Source organism: Amblyomma maculatum, chromosome 10, assembly GCF_055883805.1.
Source record: "Amblyomma maculatum isolate TAMU_Amacu chromosome 10, ASM5588380v1, whole genome shotgun sequence".
NCBI lineage: Eukaryota > Metazoa > Arthropoda > Arachnida > Ixodida > Ixodidae > Amblyomma > Amblyomma maculatum.
This window is the reverse complement of record NC_139353.1, coordinates 142,112,008-142,133,472: the sequence shown is the minus strand read 5'-3', so window position 1 is coordinate 142,133,472 and position 21,465 is coordinate 142,112,008. Positions and strand designations below refer to the sequence as shown.

The 21,465-nt window shown below is 45.2% G+C and overlaps 1 protein-coding gene across 1 annotated transcript in view; it reads right to left on the bottom strand.

The window, feature by feature from the left end:
• The window catches only part of LOC146177593 (uncharacterized), an 81,985-nt gene extending 64,218 nt beyond the window's left edge, over positions 1-17,767 (bottom strand). Inside the window, exon 1 of the mRNA XM_084581596.1 lies at positions 17,060-17,767. Within this exon, the coding sequence (XP_084437722.1) occupies positions 17,060-17,208 (149 nt within the window). The 5' untranslated portion in view covers positions 17,209-17,767. The remainder of the gene's footprint in view (positions 1-17,059) is intronic.
• Between the last annotated feature and the right edge of the window lie 3,698 nt (positions 17,768-21,465).

Genomic DNA, 21,465 nt, shown 5'->3' with positions numbered 1-21,465 from the left:
TCGCGCAAGACACATATCTATAATTACAGACAGCTTTTTTTTTTATTTTTCACACGTATTCCTTCAAGAAACACTCCACTAACAGCTCTTAGGCTGTCATGAAAGAAGTTTGTGGTCGGAGAAATGAAGAGAGCAATTGAGTTATCGGGCAAGCTGCGGGAGGCTGCGGGAAGCAGCGCGTGGGGCCATAGTCAGTGGGAGGTGAAGCTCCGTGACAGCAACGGCCTCACGCTGGTCTTTGTTCTTTGTGCAGTTTCTCGGCGCCGTCCTCACCACCTACCAGTCCTGCTTTGCCTCGTCCACATGTGGAAACACTGTCTTGGACTGGTCTTTGGATCCTTTCTACGGCATCCCTGATGCAGCGGCAGTTCTTTCACCGAGTCAAAAGGCATCATCGGCTTCAAACATGTGACAGCACAAAGGCACTTTGTTGCAATCGAGGCATCCGGAGTGACATTGTTAATACTGAGTGTGCCGCTGACGTCAGCTATAAAGCCAAACATCTCGAGTGCTTTCTTCAGTGGGCGTGGAAGCACCGTGACAGCAATGGCTTCACGCTGGTCTCTGTTATTTGTGCTAGTCAAAATTCATGTGCAAATTTTAAATCCGATGTCCGGTATATAGTTGTGCTTCCTCGCCCCGGAACACTAATACAGCCGTTCAGTGATCTTTTAGTGTTGATATGCGTTGACATCGAGAGCAACCCTGGTCCGGATGGAGAGTCTCTCAACATTTGTGAAATGCTGCAGGACATACGCGAAAGATCCATTCCCATGGAAGCAGCGCAGGTTGCTATGTCTAATGATATATCAGAGTTGAAACGAGACCAACAGACGGCAACACGTGACATTGCCGACATTAAGAAATGTCTTGGAGCTGTCGAAAATATAACGTCTGGTATTGATACACGTAAAGCACTCGAATGTGTAGAAATGGAAACACGCGCGTTGCGTGCTCGTTTAGACGACAGCGAAGATCGTTCCCGGCTTGACAACCGTATCTTTGATGGGTTTCCTGACAGCGCTTCTGAGACTCACGAAGAAATTGAAGAAAACGTTGTTGGTCTTATCAACAAAAAACTCGAACTCTCTTTAACGAGTGACTGCATTGCTCGGGCGCATAGAATCGGTAGATTCGCAGAAAACAAAACTAGGCTGTCGTGGTAAAGTTTTAGACCCACAAAACAAAAACACTCGTTTACTCTAAGCGATCTGTGCACAAAGGCCCAGTTTATAAAGTAAGAATTTTCCGCATCGACACGTAAGGCGAGAAAGCGGTTTATTGAATACGCTAAACAGTATGTTCTACCAGTAAATTTACGGCACAACAAATTAATTGCCAATGGATAATGCTACAGCTATAATGTGGAAACTGATGTATTCGAGTTTGGGCCTGCACTGTACAATGCCGACAGTGAGCACCCACGCACCCTCTTGTTCTTGTCGTATTCTACCTGATGTGGGGAAGTAGGGATTCGCCAGGGGTGGCGATACTACTGTTCAGAGCACTGGCCCGAATCTTTTCTTCACTAACATACGCAGTATCTTGCCCAAGAGAGACGACTTGTGTGGTCTGATAATGATTGTAAGGCTGATATTATTGCTCTGACTGAGACATGGCTGTCTGATAAGGTAGTACATAGTGAGCTCTTTCTGTGCGAAAAGAATTACAACATATTCCGATGCGACAGATCTTAGATGCACGGTGGCGGTGTATTGCGTGCTAATAATCAACAAATCGAGACCTTTTTGTTTTACCTTAACAACAAGTTTACAAATTGTGTGGTGTTGTATAAAGTTATTTTTCAGAAAAAGTATTTTTGGTGTGTACTATCGACCACCGTCTTGCCCAGCCAGTTTCTGTGATGATTTGCACGATTGCTTCAATCGTGCAAATCACTTGGCAGTAGCGACGACGCAAGGGAAACAACGCCAAACACTCTGCTTTGCTTGGCTCTGCAGACTGCTCCTGCCCGTTGCATTGGTAAAGTCCCACGCCGACTGAGCCCCCTCGAAGCTTGGACGCACGGCCTGACAAGACAACCAGTACCAGGAGACGTGGCTATCAACGGCACAGGCAATCTGCAATCACCGGCTGCAGTGACGTACCACGGCCTGACTATATAACTGCTATCGCTGGCTACACTCCTCACTTGGCAGTAGCGACGACGCAAGGGAAACAACGCCTAACACTCTCCTTTGCTTGGTTCTGCAGATTGCTCCTGCCCGTTGCATTGGTAAAGTCCCACGCCGACTGAGCCCCCTCGAAGCTTGGACGCACGGCCTGACAAGACAACCAGCACCAGGAGACGTGGCTATCAACGGCACAGACAATCTGCAATCACCGGCTGCAGTGACGTACCACGGCCTGGTTATATAACTGCTATCGCTGGCTACACTCCTCACTTGGCAGTAGCGACGACGCAAGGGAAACAACGCCTAACACTCTGCTTTGCTTGGTTCTGCAGGTTAGTGCTTGTGCTTAGTATTCACGCACTCTGCGAAACGTCTGTTCTAGATCGTCGCCGCTGCTGCCAAGTTTGTGCTTCGCTTTTGTGTGTACTCTATTTTATTTTTTGGAAATGTCAAAAAACGACTTGTTGAAACTGCAGGAGGATCTTAAGCAGGAGCTTAAAACGTCGCGAGAAGCTTTTGAACGAAGCATGCGCAATGAAATCCGGTTACTTCGAAACGAGCAAACAGAAATGAATAAAAGCATTGACCACGCAAATGCTGAAATTGAGGACTTAAAGAAGCAACTAGAAGATGAAAAGGCAAAAAGTTCTCAGCTGGAGCAAGTAAATGAGGAACTGCGCCTGAAATACTATGCTCTTGAAAAGAACATTAAAGAACTTGAAAGGAAGGTTAATCAAGGAGAACAGTATTCCCGAAGGTGTAATATTGAAATTAAAGGTGTCCTGCAGCAGGACGAGAATAATGTCGTGTCTTGTGACTAACCTTGGAAAGGCTATTCATGAGCCTATCACAGAGTCTGACGTAGAGCGTTGCCACCGTGTGCCTACCCGCAACTCAGAGAGCCCCAACGTTATTGTTCAGTTTAAATCCCGTGTTAAACTGGACGTAGTACTACAAAAGGCGAAAAAGCTGCGTCTCACAAACAAGGATGTCGGCACAGATTGCCTATCAACGACACCGATCTTTGTGAACGAACACTTAACCCCGGACAACAAAAGGCTCCTGGGCGCTGCCATAGCAAAAAAGAAGGAAGTCTCATGGAAACATGTGTGGACAAAGAACGGCACTATTCTGGCCCGCCAAACTGACGTCTCCTCCATAGTACAAATTCACTCGCGAGCAGATTTGTCCAAAATGACGGCAGAAATACCGCACAGCGACATATGTTGAAGTACCTCCGCTCAGGCTTTCAATGGAAGAAACACCACTCTTCACACTATCGCAACTCAGCGCATATTTCTTACGAAACACGGACAAATACTGCCAGATCTTACATCTAAATATGCAATCGGCTGTTAACAAAGCTGACCAACTAACATACTTTTTAGACAGCCTCGCCAGTCCTTTCGATGTTATTTTACTAACCGAAACGTGGTATCGCTCAGATAGTGACGTCATCCACCTTCCTGGGTACAGATCATTTTTTCTTATTCGTGTTAAGAACCGGGGCGGAGGCGTAGCAGCACTGATAAAAGAAAAGTATTCTTCTGATATCTTATACGATCACTGCGTAACTGAGGAGAACATAGAAATGCTGACAGTTACATCTGGCTGCCATGCTTTCTGTGTAGTTTATCGACCCCCACATGGTAATATAGCCCAGTTTCTTTGTAGCTTCGAGCATGAGTTATCTTTGCTTTCTGAAAATTTCCTTACTTGTATCGGGGGTGATTTTAACATAGATATGAGCACGAAAAGCTCAGTGCAAGAAAAAATGCTAACCGCCATACAAATGGCTGGTTTCCGAAATGTGATTCACGGGCCTACACGTGTCACTTCCCATTCATCTTCTTCTTTAGATCTTCTCATTATCAATCATGAAAACGCGTTTCTTGCCGGTCGCATTGCAACCGACATAAGTGACCACCTTCCTATTTTCGTTCTCCTTCCTAAAGAACCAAAACATAAGCCTGCTGTAAGTGTGTCGGCAGCTCGTTTCCCAAAGCCGCCTCGATCAATTCAGCAATCGTATTTCACTTGTGAATTGGAATCCTGTTTTCCAGAAGACAGCACCCGATGATGCGTATGAGCAATTCCTTCAGCTCTTTCTCCCAATCTATGATTGTTTTCCTGTTGTCGAGATAGTTCCCTCACAAAAAGCGCGAAAATCATGGATGACTCCTCGTCTAGTGCGCTTAGTACGAAAGAAACATAAGTTGTTTGCAACTTTCATAAAGAGTAAAGCTCCCGAAGTCTTAGCCAGTTATATATCCCTGCGAAACCGCTTAAATTATGAAATTAGATAATCTCGTACCGCTTATTATAATGACTTGTTCAATATAAACTTCTCCCATAACCCTAAACAAAAGTGGAGACGGCTAAACATCCTTCTAAATCGAAATAACCAACCTCAGGATCTTATGAGCCTAGTCATTAATGGCAAGGAAATAGGCGGCCCGTCCCTCGCTAATGCCTTTAATAAGTATTTCTCTGAAGTTGGAAACAATGTTCATAACCCAGGAATTTTTCGGTATATGGGTGACAGTCTAGGGGAATCTATGTTCTTGGAAGCAGCAGGTGAAGCTGAGGTTTATTCCGAGATTATAAGCTTAAAGAACACGTCCAGTCTAGACTCCTGCCATATTCAGAGTAAACCTGTAAAATACGTCCTGCACTTAATAGTCCCTTGTCTCACTCATATATACAACGCTGCGCTAAGAACAGGACATTTTCCGGCGGCCATGCAGATAGCTAAAGTCGTGGTTACGTATAAAAAAGGCGATAAAAACAATCTCGGAAATACAGACCTATATCTATACTTCCAGTTTTTTCCAAGGAGTTAGAACGAATAACGTACCGACGTTACAACTTTTTATTGAAGCACTCCGTAATTGCCAACTGCCAATATTGTTTCACACAAAACAAAGATCAGCTGAGCACGCATTAATGGATCAAAAAGAATACATATTAAATAACTTCGAAGATCAGCTTCTCACCTTGGGTATCTTCGTTGACTTTAGCAAAGCATTTGACACGCTTAACCACGAAACTATGTTTAAGAAACTCGACCAATATGGTATACGCGGGCACGCCCTCTGTCTCATTAAATCATATCTCAGCGCTCGCTATCAGTATGTGCTTATAAATCAGTTCCCTTCTGATATGGTTCCAATTAGGAATGGAGTACCACAGGGCAGCCTTCTGGGACCTCTTTTATTAAACATATATATCAATGACATATCCAACATAAGCAGTTTATTTAAATACATCATATATGCAGACGACACAAGCTTGTTCTTCTCTTCGCGGGACATTAAAGAACTAACCTACAACGCAAATACAACTTTGACGTCATTATCAGACTGGTCATCGCTAAACTCATTAAAAATAAACAAGGAAAAAACTAAGGCTTTATTATTCCATCTAAAGGGGCAACACATAATCAATGTGTCAATCCTCTATTTAGCTAAAGCTCCCATTGAGTATGTACAAACATATACCTCACTTGGTGTCGTGTTTTCAGCCACTATGTCCTGGGATGCCCATGTGAGCAAAGTCTGCGCAGCTCTCTCTAAATATGTCGGGATTATTGCACGGAATAAGTATATTCTTCCTGTCAAGACAAAGCTGCACCTCTACTACGCGTTCTTTTATTCCTATCTATCGTATTGCTTCCTTGTTTGGGGAAAAACTACAGCTTCTAACATCTTGAAGATCTTAATTCTGCAGAAAAGAGTACTTCGTGTGATTGCTAACGTGCCATATACCGCACATACAAGTCCGATCTACCTGCAATACAAAATAATACCGATCAACAAAACGTTTGACTACAGGTTTGCATCCTTCTATAAAAAAACAACGGCCAATAACAACACATTCTTTTCTAACATGGTGGTACTTACCCGACACTAAACGCCGTATACGACACGAAAAAGCCCTACCTACTCGTTACCGCGATGCCGAAAAAATTACGGTCTTTCTACACTAAAATATATATTCCCCAAGTATTTAAACACGCCGTTTTATGACCAGTTGCAGAGTATGTCTTCCGCAGCTATTCGGAACACATCCCTTGAATAAATTGATTGTACTGTGCTTCTGCAAACATGTATTGAATTGTAATGTTATGTAACCACTATGTTTCTTTTTCCTTTCTTTTTATTCCTGAACGTCCGATATACCCTGATAATTTTGAGTGTATGCGTCAGATGTACCCAGATAATTTTGAGTGTATGCATCTTTTACCTTCTATTTCTTCCGTGTGTAACAACAAGTGAATATAAATCTCGCCCCTTCCAGTCGCTACAAAACTGCCTCTTTGTAGGGGTGGCGAGGCTTGTCAAGCGGTCGTAACGACTGCTTTTATCTTGCCGCCCTCAGTTTTTTGTAAAGAAAACTGGAAATAAACTGATTCACTGATTGAAATCTCTGTTCGCTTTCCGGGTGTGTCTGTCTTTCTGTTAGGGGATGTCAACTACCCAGACCTTCTATGGAAGCAAACCAAATCAGTCTTGGTTTCGTGATGTTCGCATTCTGAAAATTTCCTTTCCATATGTTCTGATTTTGGGTTGTCGCAGCTCGTTGAACTACCAGCACGCGTCACTCCCTCCACGTCATCCCTTCTAGATCTTGTCTTTACGTCTTCGCCAGAAATCATGCCAACTATTATCACCTTACCTGGTTTAAGCGATCACGAGATAATCCACTTTACCCTCTCTCTCTGCCAGTAACACGTTCGCGTAGGCGTTTCAAACATATCAGAGATTACAGTAAGTATGACGTTCATGCTATTAGCATCAATCTGACCTCATTTGTAGATGAATTTTTGCATGCGTACCTTGACCGCAGTGTTCATTGTAGTTGGGAATTATTCAAAAACGGCTTCTGAGCTTATAAAGAAGCATATACCTCTAAAGAGAGTATATACGAACTTTGTTGTTCTGTGGTACAACCGGTACCTTAATCGTCTTTACAATAAAAAAAGACTACTCCGCGCAGCTGTTTTCAATGACACTTTCATCAAGGTTTTCTCCAGCTCCACCGGTCCTTCAACGGTACCTTCACAGCAAGCATATCACTTCTTACCAATGGACGCCATTGTCATTTCGTCAGAAGGAATTCGGAGTGTCATTAACCAACTTAGTGTCATCCTCATGCGGCATCGATGACATCAGCATCAAATTCCTTAAAAATACTGTTGAGTATTTTTCTATTATACTGCAATGTCTCTTCTCGCAATGCTTCGATTATCACATCCTTCACTATGACTGGCTTACCGGAAAAGTCATTAAGGTGCATAAATCTGCAGATACTCACGATCCACTTATTTTCGTCCCATTTCACTTACTTCCGTCTCATGCAGAGTTCTTGAGCACATTATATTTATTCAAGTTATTAACCTTTTAGAAGCTATCCAGTTCTTTAATCCAAAGCAGCATGGATTTCGCAAATTCGTTTCGTGTAAAACACAGTTAATGGCCTTCACTAACGACCTTCATACCTCTCTAACTCTGAATTCAGAACAGATTGCCTATTCTTAGATTTCTCAAAAGCCTTAGATAAAGTTAGTCATTCTCTTTCTCTTTTAAAACTGAGCCACCTTAAACTTAATCTTAAGATACTCAACTGGATTCGTGCCTTCCTTAGTAACCGAACTCAGTTCGTCTGTGTAAACAATCACTACTCACAATCAGCGCCTGTGCATTCAGGCGTCTCAAAAGGATCGGTTCCTGGGCCATTATTATTTCTATCTACATAAATGACTTGCCTCGTAACATATTCGTAACTCCGGTTCCTACGTCACATCGTTAGCAAGGACGGTATTCGCCCAGAACCAGAGAAAACAGCTGCAATCGTACAATTCCCACCGCCTGCCGACAAGAAATCTGTGCGCTGATTCCTTGGGCTGTGCGCTTATTATCGACGATTTGTCAGAAACTTGTCGCGGATCGCCGAACCGTTGACCCAGCTTACAAAGGCTGACGTACCCTTTAAACGGGAAGCGCCGCAAGGAGAAGCCTTCGACGAACTTAAGCGCCGCCAGCAATGCCCTCCTGTACTTGGCCACTTTGATGAAAACGCCGAGACCGCAATTCACACCGACGCGAGCAGTGTGGACCTAGTAGCCGTTCTCGTCCAGAAGAGTGCCGGACAGGAGAAAGTAATCGCCTACGCTAGCAGGTCACTCACAAAAGCCGAAGCCAATTACTCGACGACCGAGAAGGAGTGCCTTGCAATCATCTGGGCCACTTCTAAGTTTCGCCCATACCTATACTGCCGACCATTCAAGGTGGTAAGCGACCATCACGCGCTCTGCTGGCTGGCTAATTTGAAAGATCCTCCGGCCGCCTTGCCAGATGGAGCCTACGACTTCAAGAATTTGACATGACTGTAGTCTATAAGTCGGGCCAGAAGCATTCCGACGCAGACTGCTTATCCCGCGCTCCCGTCGATGCTCCCCCGAAGGACGATGACGACGACGCCTTTTTGGGACCGGTAAGCGCCAGCAGTTTCGCAGAACAGCGATCAGATCCTGAGCTGAAAACGCTGGCCGATTACTTGGAAGGAAAGACCGCTTCCCTCCTGGTGTGTTCAGGCGACATTCATCATAATTCACGTTAAGCAATGGCCTCCTCGTGAAGAACTTCGCACCCAACAAGACCGCGCAGCTTCTCGTAGTGTCTAAAACCCTTCGGCAAGAAATTCTGCAGGCGTTGCACGATGAGCCCACAGCAGGCCACCTCGGATTTGCGCGCACGTTGCGTTGAATCCAGGAGAAGTATTACTGGCCGCAACTGCCTGCCGAAGTCGCTCACTACGTGAAGGCGTGTCGTGAGTGCCAACGACGCAAGACGCCGCCGATCAGACCAGCAGGACTACTAAACCCGATTCCGTCCCCAATCCTGCCCTTTCAACAAATTGGGATGGATCTCCTCGGCCCCTTTCTATCTTCGTCTATGGGTAACAAGTGGATCATCGTGGCCACTGACTACCTCACCCGTTACGCCGAAGCAATAGAGCTACCAAATGGTACCGCGGCAGAAGTCGCCAAATGTTTTGTCAAACAAATTTTCTTGCGACACGGCGCCCCAGAAGTGCTCATCCCGGACAGGGGAACGGCGTTTACGGCAGAGTTGACACAAGCCTTCCTGGAATACAGTCACACAAGCCATCGACGAACAACTGCGTACCATCACCAGACCAATCACCTTACGGAGCGCCTGAACAAAACGATCGCGGGCATGATCGCTATGTACGTCGACGCTGAACACAAGACCTGGGACGCCATCTTGCCGTACGTGATCTTCGCGTATAACACCGCAGTCCAGGAGACGACCAGAGCGACCCCGTTTAAGGCCGCTGTACGGTCACTATTTGGGCGCTGCGCCCGTCCGCTCGTGGACGCATCCGCCAGGTCTTAACAATGGGGCGGATGGAGACATGCGTCCTCAGCCCGGCTGCCGCACAGAGTTCGTCAACTTCAACTTTTGTCGCATGCGTTCTGTCGCATTCATTCGTCGGCGTGCAGCGATCGCGAGCAATCACTGATATCAATCGTGTTTCGTGTATGTGCTGTGCTTCAGAACTGCCGTGGGTGTGAAGTGCCCTTTCTGAAAACTGTGTCTTACGTGCGCGAAACGATTTTGGCTGCACGGAGAAGCGTCGGGAAGCCGGCACCAATCTGTTGCTTTGCTTCGAGAAGTATGTTTGCGATGGTTGCTTGTTATCGTTGCTTCGTGTGATGTCTTGACAGATGTGTTTATTGGGATTAATCGTTGTACTCAGAATGCTCTCATTACAACCGTGCACGGACGGCATTGTTGTTAGTGTTCTTGGCCTCTTTATATATTGGTATGAGTTGTGGGCACACAACCACGGTGGGCTTGTAACCAAGTTTTAGTGCCGAGAAAAAAAACAAAAAAAAAAAACGACGCATTCTTGTTCTGTGAATGGAACGATTACCGTAGAAATGATGAGAAAGCTAAGAAGGTGTGTAAGATTTTTTAGGACAAGTGTAATAGATTGGGCAGTGTTATATGGTACAGGAAGAAAAGTACAGACACAATCTGAAATGAAATGCCATCTTATGTGTTATTCAGTTTCCCCATTGGAGCAGTATAAGGTTAGAAGGATGGAAGTTTTCTGCACATTGTGCAGGACAGTCCTCATGATATTCTCATTAAAAAAAACTCTCACTGTGAGCCATAATAATAAAAGAGTAAGAGTACCGCAAGCAAGATCTCAGTAGAAAACCACCTGCACGAAAGTATATAAAGCCCCATGGATTCAGCTTTATCATGCGGCTCACAGAGCATAGTGTGAACCTTGTGGTGCAAATACATGGCACAAGCCAAATGTTTACATCTGGCATGCCTTAAGCTGTATGCAGTAACACTCGAATGAAAGCTAGTACTCTCAAGTATGAATCAAGGAGCAAAAATTTACGGATATTCAATGCAGAAATTAATAAGTAGAAGGTATGTAACACGGTCACACAAACACTTTCGATCCTCATTGAACTCGATCTGCATTCAACTCGTGCAATCGTGCCCGAGCCTGCTTGGATCGAAGCTGTTTCTGAGCGCTCGAGTTTTGAAGCACATCCGAGAGCGGGCGTCGCCACCCTCGATGTCACCTAACGCTCACGAAGGAAGCTTCTCGGTGGTCATTCAAAACGGCCGTGCAGCATCGGATGCTTCAATGCTTTCTGAAAACCTCAATGAGGATCACAAGTGTTCACGTCGCAGAGGTGTAAGAAGGAGCAGCTAATTTCAGACTGAGTTTGTTAAGAAATGGGCTGCTACCACAGTTCTTTCAAGTGCATTACAATGAAAAACCAAAGGTATATGCAGAAAATAGCATCTCATAAGCTTTTGTACTCACAAGACTTTCAAGATAGGCAGTTTGCACATGTAAGCACTTCAGACGTCACGTGAAATCCTGTGAACATCTGACCAGCGGCATTGTTTTGCAATATATATTTCCCTCATTGTCTTATGAACAGCCAAAAAAAACGCTTTTCATAATGGCAATAACATGCACCTATTATTTACTGCAGATTTCCTGCTCTCAGTGATTCATTTTTTTTAATTTTTACTTTTTAATTATTTTGTGGTTGAAATTGCCTGCAAGTATTTGATTCGTTTGAAAAGCTCACTACACATATCTTGCATTCTGAATGCTGAAATAAAGTTCGATCTGTGCAGGTAGTCGCGTTTGTTCTTCCCCCTGTAGTGACCATGCATGCACGGCTTTTTCCCTGCAACGTGTCCATCATAAATCTATATTGTGGCTCGTGTGTACTGTGCCTGAAAACAGCCTTGGGTGCGATGTGACCTTTCTGGAAACTATTTTGTATTAATGAAATGATCTCCCCTGTCTGCTTTCTGATGTGACTACAGAAGCATCGGCACCACTCAGTGGCTTGATTCTTCATGAAGTATAATTCTTGCAATTATAGCTAGATTATAGCAAGCCTGTCTTGTCTGTGCCACGTCTTGTTCTGATTAATCATTATGTTGTGGGTGCTGGGTATCATGATGGTGTGCCGACAAAACTGTTTTCTTGCCTCTCTCAAAAGGGTACATATCTATGATGGGTACCGAGGGTTTGGGGCTGAGCCAAAAACAAGAGGAGAGATTCATGTCCCAATAGAGCAAATGCCGTGTAATCAACTTCTGTGGCTCTATCTTTAGCTCAACAGATCAAGCTGCCACCAAATGAATGGCTAAGAAAGATGGTAAGGCCCATTATAAGACTGTAATGAATTGGGCAATATTATGGTGCAGAATGAAAAAAAAAATGTACAATCTGAAAGGAATTTTCAACTTGGCTAAACATTCTTCCAGTTGCAATGATACAACAATATACAGGTACACTTGCACACTTTTACCAGGGCAAGACCCTTGATCACACTGAGGGGAAGACGAATTCAAATAACGAGTTGCAACTGAGCAAGATGAATTTTCAAACAAGTTTCCTTGAGACTAAACCGTGAAGGTTCGATAGTGTCAACCCTCTACAGCATGATAATTCGGGTAAAATCCCGTCGCACAAATACATTACCTTGCATTGCCTTGAGCTGCATAAAGTGATGCTTCTTGAGAATGTTAAATGCTGCTGCTTAGTGTAGCAAGAAAATGTAAATTACTTGGCAAGAACCAAATGTTCAGGAGAAGCAGAATGGGGAGGATAAACATTTATTTTCTGGCTTCAAAGACCACTATACTGGTAACAGATGCGTGATGCTACAACTGGGGATATGCATATAACAGCTTAAGTTTGCTGCTACAGACAGGCAACATTCATTTTTTGTTCATGGTATAGCATGCAGAAATCTGGATAAAATATCCTTTGCTTTGTTGAATTTCCTGGCTTCAACCAGACCAGTGCAGCATTACTATCAGGCAACACAAACAGCTTGAAATCTCAAAAAAGCCATGCTATACACACCTAAAATCATTGGAGTGCTTCTAACTACTCCAAAGATATGGTTGTCAAGTGAAAATTCATGCAGTTGCGTCAGCATGTACCTAGTTAGAAATCTCGGACTGACCGAAGGCTTAGTGCGCTTCACGACTCTGGAACACAGCACCTTACAACATGTTATGTGTCCTCTCAGAGCAATGTACTTCTCTTTCCCTGTTGAGCTCAGTGGCTATTTTTATAATGTCCCCCTAAATGAAGCTGTCACTGTATACACTCATTGCAAGGACTCCTTTGTATGGAAAATTCCACAGAGCCTGTCTCCCCATGCAACACTGCACAAGTGTGAAGAAGTGAGACTACAGTACAAGGCTGCATGCTTGAAGAAAACACAGTTGTAATGAATGAGCAAGAGTAGTGCTTTGCCAACTTATCTATTTATTCAATGTTCCCAAAGACGCGGGATCAAATGACGCGGGATCGAATCCCGGCCTCGGCGGCAGCTTTTCGATAGAGGCGATAAGCAAGGCGCCTGTGTGCTGTGCGATGTCAGTGCACGTTAAAGAACCCCAAGTGGTCAAAATTTCCGGAGTCCTCTACTACGGCGTCTCTTATAGCCTGAGTTGCTTTGAGACGTTAAAACCTACAAACCAACCAACCAACCAATTTGTGATAGAAAAGAAACCAGCAATATAGTCATCCACACTGCTCAAAGGCAAGGGGAACAAAGTGGAGACGAAAAGCACAAAAACAAGGCGCACAAGAAGCAGTAGTGCTGGCCACTGTTATTCGACGCAACCCAAAGGCCTGGAGAGTGAATGAAGGGAAATGACAATGGCAGAGAAGGAAATGAACACACTACAGCACAGGTAGGAACGCATCCACAAAGCTTCACAGGAATTTGTGCATGATCCTGGAAACATCTAAAAAGTAACATTGAAATACAGACAAAAAAATAAATCAGGAATGCATATAGAAACCTACACGCATCTAACACGTGACAGGATGACGTATCATGCAGCATGAGCTCTTCAGGCGAGCAGGATCTGGTGGGGCGATCTAAACTAAGGGCTATTGAACCAGGCACAAACTGGAACCTTCCAGTGACAGTGAAGCGAGGGCGCCGTTACGCATTCAAGAAGTAGTAACCCAGCATAACATGATCAATAAAACGGCACAAGAACACGATCACAGGAAAAGAAAAGGGATTGAAAGGCGCTCTTTCTTTCCATCTTCTTTTTCTGTGATCATGTCCTTGCGCCGCTCAAATGGTCAGTGTGAAACAACTAGCATTACAGCAAGTACTACAAGCATAAAATGGTCAGCACATGTAGCATTCTAGTGGCATGTTTCCATTGCAAGGCAGATGCTGTTTGAGTTACTAAATGGCACATATGGATGAGTTGCGAATGACTATTGCATATGCATGCATCCTCTGGTAGGTATGTAAAGCTTCACTGGTCCATACATTTACATTCAATGCTTTTGTAGAGACAGACTCCCTGACGAAGGATCCTGCAGCGGTTGACCAAAGCATGAAATGTGTTTTTTACGGTACACCTGCTGCTTGGTGATATTGTAAAATGACCCAGAAGCCTCCATATGTGCCTGTAAATACACAAAATTCACTGAGATGAGCAATCCAAAACACAAAGCTACATTAGATGGGTTTTTAAGCATAGGTAGCATTGAGGAAAAAAACACTGCCAGTTTCAGTTGATTAAGGAAATAAGTAAGTATACAAAATGCAACCATAATTTCAAACGGTTCGATGGTGGGCATAGCCAGCATTTTTTTAATCAGTCTCAAACAGGCCAGGTGATTGTAAACAGTAAATAAAAGCATTTTGCTTGGATTGACAAGATTATCCAGCAGCTTTCTCACTATATGCAATTATAATATTGACCTAGTAAACATCTTGCAGTTCAGGGCTGCTTTCCCTGCCTCTCTGTCTTTGCATTCGTTACTTGTTACATGAGCCACCGAGTATAAAACATCCGGGTTTGCAAGGCATTTAGCCTCCCGTGGCAAGGACTCCTAACATCCACACACACTCGCTTTCTTCCATTTTTCTTTTATTTGACAGATCAGAGTTCCGAGCACAGTTTTCTTTCTCAGAAGAGTATTGAATTCTCAGAGGGGATATTTTATTCAATATCACAAGGTACAGTTTTGTCGTGACTCTTTTGGAGAACTGCACTGTGTTTACATGCCACTACAATTGGTTTCTGTTCCTTGAATTGTATTGAGGATCTGTGTATTCACTCCACGATGAACTTGATGTATGGGCTTGCAGGATAGTTATGTAAACAAAGCAAAGGAGTCGGGTAGGTAAGTACACTAGTCATAGAAGTATAGTATTTCGTGTTCACAGACAAGTCAAAATTCAATGAAGTCTGCATGCTGTCCTGGCAACTAAGTGACATGCCATTACACTAGGTCACTGTTTTACAATTAGCCCCTGGACAGTTTTCCTCTACAAGTGGGGACCCTTAGCTGATGCAAGGCAGTGGGCGCTAAGTATTTCTTGATCCCAACTGACCGCTCCGGCCATGCACTATTACTCTGTCGTGCAGTGACGCGACTTTTCAGTGCTTACTCTTAGCTGTATTGTTTTTAAGTATGAGAAACAGCGAAATAAAACTACAACAGAAGAATAAAACACTCATTCCACACAAAACATCCAATATATACATATTTGTACTTAGAATAGTCACTTCATATCATGCAATGTTTCGAAAACTTAATGGACCCTTCCTTAGCAGCAGCACAATTGTGCTATAATTCTTGTTTATTTGTGCTCAGCACTAACTGTACAAATATTTCACTTCAAATTTGACTCGTAGAGGCTGTCTCAATCGGCAACAATTCTCTACATGCCGCAGCTGAGTAGCTTGAGCTGTGTTGCATGTTAACAATCAATCGCCAGATTTCACCTGCTACTTTCTGTGTCTGAATGACAAAAGCAGTGCACAAACGTGAAACCTAGGAAGACCAAATGGCATAGGTTAAGAAAAGGAAGTGTATGCTGCACTTGACACGAAGGCACTTATTAATACAGGCAGCACTGAGCACAGAGATGGAGAAACTAGTATTGCGTACTGGGGGCATGCGAATTGTAGTTTTGCCAACCAAACTGATTATGAATAGCATAGTCTTGCTGCTGAATCAAATATAAATAGTGCTGAAAACCAAACTGAATACAAATAAACTAGTTGAGCAGCTATTTTGAATGTCTTTGAAGGAGTAAACACATTGAATTTTAGAGATAGTTTGAATATGCACTGTTTGAATCATTTGCTATGGCATGGATACCATAACAAATGATTCCATGCACTTTTAAAGATTTGTTACTGTCATGAACCTCGACACATTTTCTGCGTGCAAATTCATCTCATATGCAACACCACAACTGTACGTTGCAGCCAGAAATGAGGATTACGTGGCGAAATGTACGCCACTAAGAGATTGCTACCACCGGGGAGAACCGCACGGAAAAGATTGCTTCTGTACATGTTACAAATGATGTGCATGTTTGTTTATGCTTTGCAGTCTATTTTCTCACAGTAAAACAGGCGTGTTGTGAAATGTGTTTAGGCTGTAATTTCGGATGAAAACATTAAATGACCAGCTCCTGCATCTTTGCCGCGAGTGCTATACCGAAGTGAACGCGCGAACACAGGCAGGAGAGATATGAATATATACACTTTACCTTTCGATGTATACGTCCGGGAGTACTTAAAAAATTCGTGCCGTCTTCTCCTTATACTAACATAAACACACCAAGTAGAGGGCGAAAGCAGGCGCCGCTGGAGCATGCCTGCGTCTACGCTGTTGCTGTATGATTGCATCGCCGGCGACTTAATCGCTCTACTAATGGTCAGTTTATACTGTTTGTGCTGTATATTCGGGGGCTCAATAACTCTACAACTAGGGGGCAAATTAATTTGATAGCCGACGATCGAGAGCCACCGTGAAGAGGAAAAGTTTCCCCAAACCAGCGCCGCAGCAGTCATATGCAGCGTTTCGACGTTCGAAGCAGCGCGCGCCAGGCGCGCCAATCAGAGCGCTGGAGAAGTCCGCCACCCAAAAGATGCCCCAAAGTGACCGTATAGCACCATATGCACCACCCGTGCCGAACGCGTCCGCCAGCTGGCGGAAGGCGGACGAGCGCAGCGCCTCTAAAAACGACCGTACGGGGGCCTTTAAGCTTTTGTACGGCAGGGAGCCCACGACGACGCTCGACGCAATGCTGCCGCACGTAACCAGCGAAGTAACCGGATCAACAGAAAAGTATAAAATAGAAAACAAACAGCATTGGTCCAAACTGCGCTGGAAACATGCCGTCGAAGTGCGCGACAATGGACTATGCTGAATAAAACGGAACATGGGTCAGGGCTTCATCGCGACAACACAAAACACACTGCGGCGCGGATCGGGCGAGTACAAAGCGTTGATTTACGGTACAAAAGCATTGCTACTTGCGTGGCAGCACTCACGCTAACACTCCTAAGGCTTTCTTGCAGGCGCCGCTTCCGTCTTGGCCTCGCAGGACTCCGCTCCGTCGTCCGTGTGCATCCCGCCGGCTTGGGACGCTGGCACGCCGCCCTTTTCTGGCTGGCCGCCCGGCGAAACAGCCACGAGCCATGCTTCCGACGCGCTTATCTACCCTCTGTCTCGCGCCGATAACATGCCGCCCCCGCTCCGGGCAGCTCGCTAATGCGTACTCGCGCTGCCCGGGCGGAAACCAACACAAACAGAAGTAAGCGCGCGCGGTTTGAAACGCTAAAAGGGGCTGTGGGGACCCACAGTCTATAGGGTCACGAAGAGTCTGACACGACTGAACGACTGAACTGAACTGAACTGTGGTTAACCAAGTGATATGCCAAAGAAACTTGCTTAGCTACGCTTAGGATTCTCATGTGATTAGGCGTTGTCTCTGGCTGCCTTCAGAGTCGCCGAACTTGTAACATCGTCTTCGACCATTGTCACGTTCACTTTCCGAGGCTAAGCGAGCTCGTCTAGCCGCGTCGTCTTTACGACGCTAATCTAGCTGTTTGATGCGCTCTTCTTCGGCACGCTGTCTTCTACCGGTTTTGTTCCGACGCCGAAGTCTTTCAGTCTTGCGGACTCATCTCATGGCTCATCTCCCGCCGAAATATACACCCACTGACACATTTCCTCGTCTGTACCACGCGTGCGCACAACTGGCGAAGCGAGCGACAGCAACTCCGCAGCTGCCATCCGCTCGGCGCGCCGACAGCTGAGGCGGTTGCTAGGAAACAGCTCAAGGTCAGAGTGCGACCACGGCCATCACGCCGTTACGCGACGAGGCGAACTGGAAAAATAGGCTTGGTCTTTGCGTCGAAACGAAAACATGAATGATTCTGCAGCCATCCGGGAGAAGTTAAAGCGCCAACGCGCCACGCGCCTCCTGTACAAACAAGCACTAGATGGTCAGCTGCATTTTTTAGTCCTGCTTTACTGTGGCTATGCTGCAACAACTGGTCGACTACTATAACAGAATAATCCTTTTTCTTCATCCCGGCTGGTACCTCCAGCGAAAGCACAGTAACGTCATCATGACCCTATAAAAGCTTAGGTACAAACCAACGAATCGCTTCGGTATCTTAAGTTCACCTTTAAGCGCACCCAAGGCCAAATCGGGGCTTCATTAGCCTAGCAAAAAGTGTCGCTTGCTACAGTATGCAATGGTGAACTGGTGTTTGACCACGTGCCTGACTATTTTACTAATTGCGTGTTGTAATGAATTTCAATAGCTAAATATTTGCGAACTAAATTTGGACATTATGATACATAAAATCATACAAGTATACGTGGATAGCTTTTATTGCGAAAGCAATACTACTTTCACTCTTTAGCCCTTCGCGTAGCGAGGCGGAAGCTACCATTGACTTTTAGCGTGACGTTTGGCGCGCCGCCAAGTACAGCTGCGCAAAAACAGGGGCCCCAACTCGCGCCGTTAATTCGCGAGGCGGTAGCTACCAAACGCGGCCTAACTCCCACTCCCTCCGTGAGGGAACGCTACAGACGGAGTGACGTTATCCCATCTGCCACAAAAACGGAGCCCTAACTTGCGCCGTTAACTTTCGAGGTGGTAGCTACCAACCGTGGCCTAACTCCCGCTTTCTCCGTGAGGGAGCGCTACAGCCGGAGTGACGTCCTCCCATCTGCCGCAAAAAACGGCCCCCAACTCGCACCGTCAACTTGCGAGGCGGTAGCTACCAACCGCGGCCTAACTCCCGCTCCTACCGCAGCTACCGCCGGGGGTGAAACGTTGGATACTATAGGAGGTGGCCTAGCGGCAGGTGGAGCCAACGCAGCCTCCAGGGATGCTTTCATTTCTGCTGGCGTAAAGAATGCCGATGCAGCCGGTGCCGGAGCGGCAGCTGCCTTAACCTCACCCACAACCAAGTATATCGTTGCATCCACGGCACTCCTTGCCTCGCTGCTAGTTATACATAGAATAACCAGGTAGCACCCCGTAATAAACAATAGTCGAACCATATGCCGTGGCCAGAGTGAATCATTGCATAACCATAAGCGTAGCCACAAGCACCACAACCAGCTACACAACCAGCTGAGCCTAGGCGTAGCCATAGCTATTGCTTTCGTAATTACCAGGCTAAAACCAAGCTAAGCCACTGCCAATTTCTGTTCGAGTATAATTACACTGTTATAATTGCTGGAGTTGGTTCTCGCCATTAGTTGGTTAAAAGGCATTGGAAAATGAGCTTTGTTTCAGTGATTGTAATATATTGTTGCATACCTTTTATAAGGTACCATTTCACAACACTAATTGCAGGTCTTAATTAGTTACTTATTTAACTTCAAATAAAACAGAATTCTAGGCTAGAATTTTAATTCCTATACCATCTATAAGGTTTGAGGGATTTGAATCTTAGGAAATTTGTTGCTCCATTTTGGATGTAAAAAGATGTTAACCTCAGTGATCGTTTTCGTTTTTGTGCAGTTAAATCGCCCATTTTGGCAGGTTTACACTTGTTGGAACAGTAATATTTCAGGATGCCGGAATATTTTTCCGTCTGTAATCTCCAACTTCTAATAGGCGGAATAAAGGCTGGTAATGAGCAAAGCAAATTTGATTCGACATATTTGCAGATTGGTGATTCAAGATTTGAAAAGAACGCACACAATGTAATGCTGGATAATTGAGGTACAAAAGAGAGGACGAACCGTTAGCCAGAAGACAGCCAAATCATGGCAAGATGAAGATTCACATTAATATAGTCCATGAAATACATGGCTCTAACGGGACGCTTCTCCTTGTACGCATCAACCACTCTCTTTTGCATAGAACCAAGAATCTACCTTTGCAATACTGACATCATGAAAGGCTGTCCATTGGCATGTGTGACTGCCACATTTTTTCGTGATTCTGAACGGTGCGTTGGTGTTGACGTGCTAAAAGTCCGAGTGTAAGCAGAGGCTTGTCAAGCCCTAGCATTATCTTGACCTTCGGGCAAGTTTTATCCGCCATAAGACTAAGGAGCACAAAAACGTGCCGTCATGCATGCCAGTTAGATTTGACGCGGCTGTACGCTGTCGGTAAATGTAACATCAAGTACTGTGGAGATTTATCCAACGCACCATTCTGTCGGAAATCCGATAGTAAAATGGCTGGCTATGGGCACTAACACTAACGAAACGCATAGCGACATAATCGCAATGTCGCGTGAAGATTGACGTCGATATCAATTAAAATTCGGCTGGGCACTTTTGACCAGAAAAGTGCGATGAGGCGAAAGCCTATAGACTATAGAAAACCGAAAATGCGCTGAGCAGACTTTAGCGCGCGCAAGTGCCCGGGGAAGCGAGCACGACGTACATGAAGACGTCTTAAAGCTTTGCAAAGCAGTAGATCTCCGAATGTCTGAGGAAGACAGAGTTGGTCACCTCTTAAAGGGCATCGCTGAGGCCTTATATAATTTTTTGATCACAAAAGATAATTTTGAATCTCGCACGGCCGTCATCAAGCACTGTCGCATGTTCGAAGCTTCAAAGCTAAATCGCGTAACGCCGAAGTTGTGCCGTTTGTCTAATGTGACCCCCGTTGCAAGTGTGGATTCTCCCGAGCATTCTCAGGAGCCTCCGAATTTAGCCGACATGATTCACCACATCGTTTGTGATGAAATCTCTCAGCATAAAAATATTGTTAGCCGCAATGCAGTCTACAGTAGCAGCAGCTCTCTGCTGGCAGCTCCAACCCAGCGATCCACTTCTTGGGGTACTACTGCTCACACTCATCCTGTTCGTGCACTCCGGAACGCCTCATACGGACCTGCTCTACTCTCTCGTTCCAACCGCAGTGCGTCACTGCCGCCGCAACAACACAAGCGGCCAGATTGTGCTGATCGCTTCGATCCTGCTTCCAAGGACTATTATTTGGACAGTTCTCACGAACCACCAGTATGTTATCGCTGTGGTATGCTCGGCCACATATCCAGATTCTGCCGTCGATAGAACCAGATTACACGTTACCAGCGCCAATGGTCCAACAGTCGATATAATGTGAGTTCAGAAGTCTGTGACCAGACCGTTCTACCCTCTTCGGGCTCCTACCGCTAAGCGCCACCCTGAAATTACTCTCCAGCTTCTGACCACAGTCTGACTCCCTCTTCTCGCCGCTTTCGACATTCGCCATCTCCCTCTTTAAGAGAACTTTTAGACGGGCTAGGTGGTTTTCAGTCAGCTTCAGACGGCATTCTTAGCGCAAAAAAACTCGCACGCACATGAGTGAAAAGGAGGGACATGGAACAAGCGCTACTACTTTCTTATATGAAGCTTTTCATATAAGAAAGAGGGGGTAGGGGTGTGTTAGTGACACGTCTGTTGCTCTGTTGGGGGCAGAAATGCGATTTCT